Source organism: Hippocampus comes, unplaced genomic scaffold (assembly GCF_001891065.2).
Source record: "Hippocampus comes isolate QL1 unplaced genomic scaffold, H_comes_QL1_v1.1 scaffold122, whole genome shotgun sequence".
NCBI lineage: Eukaryota > Metazoa > Chordata > Actinopteri > Syngnathiformes > Syngnathidae > Hippocampus > Hippocampus comes.
In genome coordinates this window covers 2,942,942-2,953,225 of record NW_017842059.1, presented here as the reverse complement: position 1 = coordinate 2,953,225, position 10,284 = coordinate 2,942,942, and the positions used below count along the sequence as shown (strand labels likewise).

General features: G+C 40.1%; 1 protein-coding gene across 5 annotated transcripts in view; it reads left to right on the top strand.

Annotated features, from left to right (window-relative positions):
- Positions 1 to 3,793: 3,793 nt before the first annotated feature.
- The window catches only part of LOC109510818 (chloride channel protein 2), a 92,639-nt gene continuing 86,148 nt past the window's right edge, over positions 3,794 to 10,284 (top strand). For 2 of the 5 annotated variants that reach the window (XM_019861424.1, XM_019861425.1), the window contains exon 1: positions 3,803 to 4,169. In XM_019861424.1, coding sequence (XP_019716983.1) covers positions 4,119 to 4,169 — 51 coding nt within the window. In that variant the 5' untranslated portion in view covers positions 3,803 to 4,118. Of the gene's footprint in view, positions 4,170 to 10,284 lie in introns of all 5 variants that reach the window. The other 3 variants (XM_019861421.1, XM_019861422.1, XM_019861423.1) reach the window with 3 other exon arrangements.

Sequence of the window (10,284 nt, the reverse complement as noted above, 5' to 3'; positions counted from 1 at the left end):
TATATATATATATATATATATGATTTTCCTCCCTGCTGCTCAGCGTTTGTTTGATGGTTACCAAACGCTGTATGTTCAACATTTAAAAATCCTCAATAAAAATACTCACTTTTTCGTCAATGCAATTACGTACAAGATACAGAACAGGAGTCCTCATAAATCCACACCATTATGAGAGCAGTTTGTAATTTTACAATTCTATTTTGGGGGATTTACATTAGGATAGTAGTATACACACACAGAAGACACAAAAGCCAGTTGTTTTCCCATGTGATACAATCACATTTCAAGTTTATCACCTGCTTAATTATTCAGGCATAACCAGTGGTGAAATGCTTACCAGTGTCCAAACAATACAACATTCCCCACAAAACAGTATCCACATCCACATCACCCAGTGCAATTCAATGTGTTTGTGTGCACATGAAATGGTGATATTGTTTCACTGATGACAGCAATGAAGAGTCTGTTGTTGGGGTGGCTTGGGTATTTTACGGCCTCCTTGGTCTGCAGAGCTTGGTGCAGATGTCCTAGTAGTGCTTTTAGTGGTCCGCTCAGGATGCTCACCACAGTTTGTAAGTATCCTGAGGAGGCACTTGCATGTAAAAGTACATACCCAATAAAAATGTTTAATGTGAGGAAAAAGTACTTGGAGGAAACCCACACAGGAATGGGGAGAGTGTGAAAACACAGGAAAATCAGAGCCCAGATTCAAACCCACAGCATCTGTACGGCGGCTGTGCTTACAAATCGGCCACCGAGCCAATGTATATATACATTTAAGAGGGGTTTAATGATCCACCCAATTATATTCAGGATTTTCAATGCACAATATTCCGCACGAGACGGTTCCCACACAGAACATATTCAGTAAGCGACAAAAAGTCTTCAGTGTCACTCTACACGCCATCCTGTAAACAAATGCAGTGCAGCTCAGCCTCTGAATAGCAGATGTCATGGGAAGTGATGTACTTTTGGCTGCTTAGTATTTCAAATGGGTTAACACATTTAAAATAGCATCACACAAATAGGAATATGAATGCAAGATGGGTTGAAAAAAAACAGCACCACGTAAAACACGACTTTTAACAACCACTCCCAGGCCCTTCCGATTGATCGATCATCCATCCATCCATCCATCCATATACACATCCATCCATCCTCTGAATCACTTCTCCTTATGAGGGTTGTGAGCGTGCTAGAGCTTACCCTTGCTTGCTGTCCTCGGGCAGTAGGTGGTGTACTCCCTGAACTTGTTGCCAATCGCGGGGCGATCGATCATCAAAGCAATAACAAATGCTCTGATTTGTGTTTATATTGTGGCATAATTCAGACTAGCATATTTACTCTTGCACAACTTTTTATGAGTGCCCATCGGCTACTGTGCAGGTGTCATCTACGTATTTATGTCCTGGTGTCGTTGCTTTAGTTTGCGATCAAAGATGGCCGCATTCACGCCACAGATCGTGCAGGCAGCACTTTTAAAACTTTTGCATCATTGTCTTGCCAAGTTCTAGTAGATGCATGAAGTATGTGACAACTGAGTTGCTGCAATGTACTTCCCTCCAGCCATTTTCCATTTACTGACCCATTTTTTGAGTCAGAGTCTGTCTCCACTGATTTTGGGAAACCACTAATCCCACATTTTCACCTCTGGACAAATTGTATGAAGTGAAACTAACATGCATGATTTTGGAAACCAGAGTAAATTCTACACAGAAATGTCAGAGGTGAGACAGAGCTCTGAGGCAGAAACAGTAACTAAATGCTCTACAATGCTGCACAGTCATTTTCTAGTATGTTGACATTATTGGTTTCGAGAAAGCAACCGTCTGTGTAACCTTAAAAAGAGCAACACCCAATAACGGGGATCAACCTCAAAGGGTGCCACACAAAGCAGGGTTGTTCAATCATTAACCTTCTCCACACAAGTCATTTTGTCCAAGTGGAAAATATCTTTGCGGACTAAGTGTGTATTTCTGATGTCTTCAATTCCATGTTGACACTCCTGCTGATAGCTATCAAGTGGATGCGTGATTTTTTTTTTCTTCTCTTTGATCACGAGCAAAAGAACATCAAACACTTCAGTGACTCTGTATTACATTGAGGTCAAACAAATCATGTGTTTGACATCTTTAATTAGGTTTATTTCACCCCATGATAGAAATATTGTCTTCGTCTTAGTTGTCTCTAAGGGGTTTATTATTTTGCTTGTGTAAAGCAATGGTTCTAAACATTCCAAATGCGCCACACTTCTCACTAAACATAGAGCAAGTGTGCCCAACCTTTTTTGACCAAAGATCTACTTTTCGATCAACCAACCTCCCGCGATCGACCCGTTTGTTACCACACACACACGCATACGCATGCCCTTTCACATGCACGACCCGATGAGCAAAAGCCATAGGGGCCCCTAAGATGAACAAAACAGAAAAATAGACACAAAAGTTGGTGAGTTTGTGAAAAACAAATCACTGCCTCCATTAGTAGAGACCTGATGCGGAGGCATGGGACGCAGCGAGGTCACCATCGTAGCTCACGTGTACCGTTTTAAAATGCTTCTCTCTGCCCTCCAGATTCCCACTCTTTGCCCGTGCCTCCGGTGAATTGTACATTAAACAAACTTTGAATGAGAATAATAATAACAATAAGAGATGTAGCGCAACAGCTCTGATCGCAAGCTGCAAAGTAAACTGCTGTCTCACCAGTATCAATTGCAACATCCATCCCAACACAGTTGATCACTTTGACAAAATTTGGAGCATTGTCTGTTTGTAGCATTTGACAATAATTTTGCCAACACATCGTGCGTATGTACTCCTTTAATTCACTGGCATGACGGAACTGCAGTGTCTCTTGGAAACATCAGTTTTGTTTAGCCAGTGGAAAGTGGTGCACATAAATGCTTTTGTTCACAACTGAGGAGCAAGCCACTGTTTAGCATCGACATCTAAGAGTTCAGTCTTAAGTTCACTTATATTTTCTTTATGTTCTTGTTTAGCAAGGTCTGCACTTTTTTTCGTGATGATATCTTTTTCGATGGCTGCAATCTCTTAATTTTATGAAAAGGGGAGACCGGCATGGTGGACAGCTGGTTGACGTATTCTCACGTTGCAGAAGTCATAGTTTCAAATCCAGGTTCTGGCCTACCTGTGTAGAGTTTGCAACAATTTTGAACATGTTCAAAATTTCATTGCACCAAGAAAAAACCCCCACTAAAACTGTTGGCAAACTTTAGGTGAACGTTTTGCGAACATTTTTGACCTTGAATAATCCGTGATTGAAACGACACATTAAGTGGGATGAACAACGACAGTTTTACATTGTTACCAGTTAGCCACTTAACTATGGGAAGCTTGATTGGCTAACTAGTTTGAGAGCAGGTGAGGACTCGACTGCAGTGTCTAGCTCGTGTATTAAAAAAAAAAAAAATCATCCTTCAAATAATCCCCATTTCTAATAAATGTGGCAATAATCTAATTGCATGTTTTGTTTTAATATCCTGAACATGTAACTATATGTAGTTCGTTTCATAGATGTGCTTGCTTTGATTGTGCCTTTACAACCTAAAGAAATTATTGACACCTGGTTCGTCAAGCCTTGGTTGGTTGTCTGTCCTCAAGTACGGTGGTTTCTGAAGGTTTTTTTTTTTTTAGCAGATTACTTTACTCATGTTGCGCTGACAGTTTTTGCAAAAAAAGTGATTATTTGCCAATTTCCCCTCAACTAACAATGATGGTACATTAATATTAATACCTGTAATCTAAATACATGTTAAAATTGAATGAACATTTATATATTTTAGTAAACAACGAACCGAGCAGCACGTAATTGTGGGCTTTGCCGCTGGCTCCAGCTGGGAGTGTCGATAGAACCCACCTCGAAGAGCCAAAGTCCCGCCTCACAAGTGACTCTGCCCCGGCCGGGGCTTGAGAGTATAAAATGAAGGAACGTGGCTGTAAACAGGAGGCATTACTGACTTGGAGTTCGCTTTCAAACTCATCGAAACAGTGTAAAACTGGTCAAATGCGCTAATCGCTGCACGCACAGTGAGGCGACCGGTTTGCTCTGATTCCAAACACCGAGCTTTCACCCGGGCTGCACGGAGCGAGCTCACCATGGCTGGGGACGGCACCGACCAGCGGGCCCTGCAGTATGAACAAACTCTGGTAGGTTGCAGTGCTGTCACCTTAACTTGATTTCGCTTGTCACACACACGAATGTCACTTATGACACACTTTTGAGTTAAGCCGAACTTCACCGAACACACCGTCGACTCCAGCGAGTGGCATCACCATTGATTCAATGCGTTTTAAAGCCCGTTTAAAGTAGCGACATGAAAAGTGAAGTAGTTCTATGCGGTTCGCCACCGGCGTATGCATGCATGTCGCTGCTGATGAAAATGAATGACCAAAATGAAGATACAACAAAACTGAGCTGCAGTACTTTGTCATAGGCCATTGTGTCAACAGTTAAATTTGACACACGAGTCTTCAGTATAGACTAAATAATAAACACGAACACAACTAGAGTAACGATGCAGGTAGCAAGCTAAAGGCAAAACATCTGGATTTGACTCCTTCACATCTATTGATAAATGAGTCTTATCAAATGTACCTTTGCTAAAGAGACAAAATCCAAATTCGCCAACTCTTACAAACGTTAATGTCTAGAATAATCAATACTCATCACATTTGCCTTGTTTAAACTGTTTGGTTGGTAGGTACAAAAGTTACTGTCTCAAGAGCCTTTTTTTCAACAGAAGTATAATGTAGGTGTATCGTATATGTTGTGCATGTGGTTTTTTTTTTTTGTTTTACAAAGAAAACATTTATTGTCATAAATTATTTTCACTGTTTAGTTTAAAATACTGGTATCTTATTTTTTTTTCCTCTATGGAAGGGGTGTCAAACTCATTTTTGTCACGGACCACATTTTAGTTACCGTTTCACTTGGAGGGCTGTTATGACTGAATCCATATAAAGAAGTCAAGAATAACTGTTGATTTAACTAATGTTTAACTTACTATCATGAGGGGTTTGGTAACAAGAAAATGCTTAATGTTTGATCTGCTTTTGCAGGCCACATAAAATGAGGTGGTGGGCCAGATCTGGCCCTGGGGCCTTTAGTTTGACACCCGTGCTCTATGTGCTGCGGTGTTGCATGCATATTTTGCATCAGTCGTTTTTTTAAATGTTATTTACGGAACTTTGACAAAATTTGATTTACGGACCGGTTTATCATGTGACTTTTTTACATTTCACCTGCGACCTTTGTGGTGTCACTTAAAATATAGTGAGTGATTGGTCCCTCAGAATGATAGTGAGTGTAGTTTGAGTCCAATCCATTATGTGCCTGCGTGCACTTGCATGTAAATGCCTCCTAGAGCTTTTACTGACAAAACCTCTGTCAAGCTCGAAGAATTCTGAATGCGCTCGTTTTATGGGCCAACAGAACCCCTTCAGCAACAGAAGCCAATCCTTTAATGAAGAGACACCACTGTGATACTTCGATGGCCACTGTTTCCTTTTTCTTTAAGAACTTGCATTGCTGAAAGCCCCATTAAAATACACACACACACACACACACACACACACACACACAAACGCTCACACTGTGTGTCATTTAATCTGTGCATGTGTGTTTGTGCGATTACACAATGTGCTACCTGCTGATTCAGCACTGGACGCTCAGTCTTCCTGGTGGGGTCTCATGCTCCGCCCAGAGCAACGTGCACAAGCAGCTTTTGCGCAAGAAAAGTCTTCCTGCACCTCCTCTCTGTTTCATGTCCATCACCCAGTTGAAAATTTGAGTATAAACAAAGCATCCAAACATAAACAAATAACTCCACTGCCAGAATAGCCTCTGATAGTATAAATGGGTTCTCTCTTGGCCTGACATCAGTTCCTTGTGGGTTGTAGTTACATTGTTTCTTTGTATGAAACTGGCAGTTGTTGATTTGTTGTGGGCAGCTTAGTCAAAGAATCCACTGTGCTTAGACTGTGAGAATTGCTGCCTACTGAGACGTTTGTATTGATAATTTGTTGAAGACTGAAGATAGAGTTAGTACTTGCATGCGGGTGGTCTTTGTGTTGCGGCAAGTCATTTTTGAAAATTATTTAGAGGTTGTGGTAGACCCGTTATTTACCCCAAATCCTCAAGTCTCTGTTGAACGAAGCCATTGTGGACTATAGTATATTTTCTGGGCCATTTTTTGATCAAGTATGGCGTAGTGTACAAAGCAAAGTCCAAAAAGGCATGATTCAAAGACTTTTGTGTTGATGATTATGTCAATCCCAATCAAACACCTTTGGGAAGAACTAGAACTGAAAATGAAAGCCAGCCTTCTTTCCCTTCCAATATCAGTGTCCTTTAATTGTTGAATGAAGAAAAAAAAAATCTTTGGAGATTCCCTACAAAATCTTGTAAAATGTCTTTCCAAAAGAGCGCAAGCTATTCTTGCTACAAAGTGGGTACATTTTATATCATTTTGAATTGTTCATTGCAGAATCGCCAGTTGTCCTAATTGGGTACATTTTATTTCATTTTGAATTGTGAATAGCAGAATGGCCAGGTGTCCTAATAGTTTTGCCTTGTAGTGTGTCTGTCGTGAACATAACAGACAGTGTGCATTGTGCCTTGCATGTTGCATCCGAGTAAACAAGCTTACAGCTTACTAATGCTGCTTACTAATGCTGCTGAACCAAAGAATTTGGTATACATTGTCAAGACTTGATGAAAACAGTCTTGTGCTATAAGTTTCCAAATGCCTTCAAGGAATGTCTTCATTTTTTTTTCCTTCTTTTTTTAGGCGCCGTGCTTTTGGTTGAGTAAATGGAATAGTGTTGCTGAATGAACGCCTCACTTGTTCTGCTGGGTTCTCATTTCGAGATAATATTTTGAGCAAACAAATGCAGTTTCAGTTTTTATCAGATGACAAAAAAATGATCAACGTTGTTAGACAAAGATGTCTTTTCAAAACAACGTGAGCAGTGAGCAATACACACAAACAGCAGTTAAAAATAAAACCACAGCCAGTAAAAGCAAGTAGATAAATGAACGCTCACACAGCGGTTGCAGCTTGCCCCATTTTGAAAATTTGATGTGTCATAAAGTGGACAAGGCGGCACTGGACAGCATGTCGGCCTCACACTGCAGAGTTGCAGGGTTCGATTCTGGCTCCGGCCTCCCTGTTTGGCGTTTGCATATTCCCCCCGTGCCTGCGTGGGTTTTCTCCGGGTACTCTGGTTTCCTCCTACATTCCAAAAACATGTGTGGAGGGTTAATGAAACACACTAATTTGTCACTGGGTGTGATTGTGAGCGTGAATGGTTGTTTGTCTCTGTGTTCCCTGCGATTGGTTGGTAACCAGTTCAGGGGTACCCCACCTACTGCCCGAAGACAGCTGGGATAGGCTCCAGCATGCCCGCACCCCTTCGAAGCATAAGCGGATTAGAAAATGGATGGATGGATGGATGGATAAACTGGCCAACTCTTGGTTTGCATAAACCCCTAACTGCGCATTGATACTTTACAAATTGGACAGCATGGAAAAAAAAAAGTGACAATCTCATTTTAGATGGAACGTAAAGGAGGCTCGCGTTGATGTGTGTCGTTCAGCGTCGAGGCTTGGCATGAGATAAAAGGTTCTGGCCTTGAAGCACTTTGACATTATACAATGGCTGGGAATCACATTTCCTCGTCAATCATTAATACAATATATCAACAGCGTGTAACCTCCCGCTGCTCAAAAAATACTGATGTGCAGTGGAGGACTGTTTTGTCTATGAACATCATAGCCTTAATTACTGAAACAACATTTTTAAATGGTCCCACTTCCTCTTGGCCTTCCTTGTCACAGTTTGTATTAAAGGTTAAGATGGACACTGCAGACAAGCATAAGTGTAAGGTTCGGTTGTTGGTCCATGGTTATTCTTATTTTAGGACTCTGCCCAAAACTCTTAAAAATGAGCGGCGAATGGCCCACAGGCTGGATTTAGGACACCACCACTGATTTACATGGTCTGCATTCTGACCAGCGGGTTGGTTGTGACAAGGTAGTATTCGATTAAATTGCATATTGGTGGAGATTTGATGTGGTTGTGGATGTGTTGGAGCCATGTCCAAACGAAAACTAGATGGTTTGGTCAAGTACTGATCGGACACTCAGCATTCTTTTATAAACTATATGGTAAATGTGTCACAATTTGTCATGTTTTTTGTTGGTCAATGTACTGTACTCAGTTTGGTTTTGTTGTGTCTCATATCCCTGGGCCACATTAAAATTCAGTAAACCAATGAGGTGGTATCACACCTACCAATGACCAATTTGATCCAATCAGCCCTCACCAAAATTCTGTTTGTGTAGGACCATACTACTAACAGCTGAGGCAATGCAGCTTTATTTACAATTCATATACAGGGTAACTCAACGTTCTACACAGGGTTACAAAACAACATTTTAAGGCAAAATACAACATTTAAAGGAAAAAGAATGTCAGACGTGGGAAAAAAAACCCCAGAAGAACTGTTTGATGCTCTTTTGAGGGAGTCCGGTCAGAAAACATCTACAATAAAACATCTGCTGGAGGTAAAAACACGGAGCTTCTCTTGGCCTGTTTCGAGCATGCAATTTTTCAATCCTGATATGTTTTTCAGCTGGTAAAAGGCTGTTTTAGTAATTGATTTGATATGATATGCTGAAAGTCCTGTCCGAATCTATCAGCACCCCAAGTCAGTCATGTAACCACTACCTTTAATGCCTTTCTTGTCACATGCCCTTCTGACTTAGCAAATCTTGAAACTGTGACATGCTATTTTAACGTATTTTTATTGTTATTATATTTTTTAATGATCATTTTTAACTCATACCTATTTCTTAAAAAAAACAGTTCTGATCTCTGCATCACTTTATTGTTAAACTAAACAAGTCAAATAAAAATATGCAGCAAAGAACAATGAAAAATTAATCATTAATACAGTGTGTGTGTGTGTGTGTGTGTGTGTGTGTGTGTGTGCGCGCGCTGAGTCATTTGTCTTAAAGTGACTCAAGGGCATCTGTTGTTACTGTTGTTGACCTTGCTTTGGAAATTTTATTAATATGTCCTCTGTCAGTTTGCCATACCTTATTGGTTTTCTTTTTTTTATTTATCCATTGATTATATTGATTTATTTTGGGAAGGGTGTCAGGAACTTGACCTGTGCTTTTGATGTGTGTAAAATGGCTGTTTGCGTAATGTTTGTTCAGAGCTAAGCTGTGAATATGCGACTGGCTCTCGGCATAGATAAGAATCAAAAGCCTTCAAGATTTTTTTTTTCCTCAGGTAACAAAAGGATGGCCTTGGCTGTTGTTTGCCATAATGATCTATCCAGCACAATAGCTGCTCTGAGCACTTGTGGTGAGAATACATTGTGGGGTTCATTCACAGATGTTTGCAAACAAAACAAAACAAAAAAAATTCCAAAAAATATTAAAAAAAAAAAGTTTTCGTAATTTGGCTAACAGAGCAAAGTGTCCCATCTGCATGTAAAACTAAAGAAATGAAATTGTCACATGCTTTGCTGATGATTAAGCTGAGAACAGATAGCTATAGAGAGACTTGTTTTCAGGCTCAGGAAACAGATAATTTTGGTTTTGTTGTTTGAGAGTGCCTCTTGATTCTAGATTCACAGATGACACTGCTCGCTTTTTTTTTTTAAATGTAAGTTATTTTTCACTGATCATCAACGTCATATACAGTGATGGTAAAGGCAATAATAGTTGTAGGACTTATTATTTTCATAAAATCAAATCCTGAATGGTACACTGGGAAAGGCATTTACTTTGACCAGCAGTGACGTAATACTCCCATACCTAAAAATCTCAACCCAATCATACATCCAGTTGATTTTTGAAAATATATTTTTGGATAAGTCCAGAAGTAAAAGCAGTGAGTGCAAATTACTGTATTGATGGAGACAACATTTACTTTAACTGCCCTGAAACATTCATTAAAATGTTTTGTTCACCAACTGGTTCGGTGCGTCGTCATTCTGTTCATGATTAAGCCCTGAGCATTGACTCTGCAACACCTTTGCTTCCCAAGGATCAGTGCATTCGCGGACCATAATTTACAGTCGTTTCTGAGAGATGGCCCTTTAGTTTGAGTCATCGACATCAACTAAAATTAATACACGGGGAACACGAGTCCTGTTTCATGTGCAAAATATACCAAATATTTAACATAGAAACAAAATTAAAGCACGCTTCATCAGGAATATATATTAATTGTGTGTGTTTAGGTG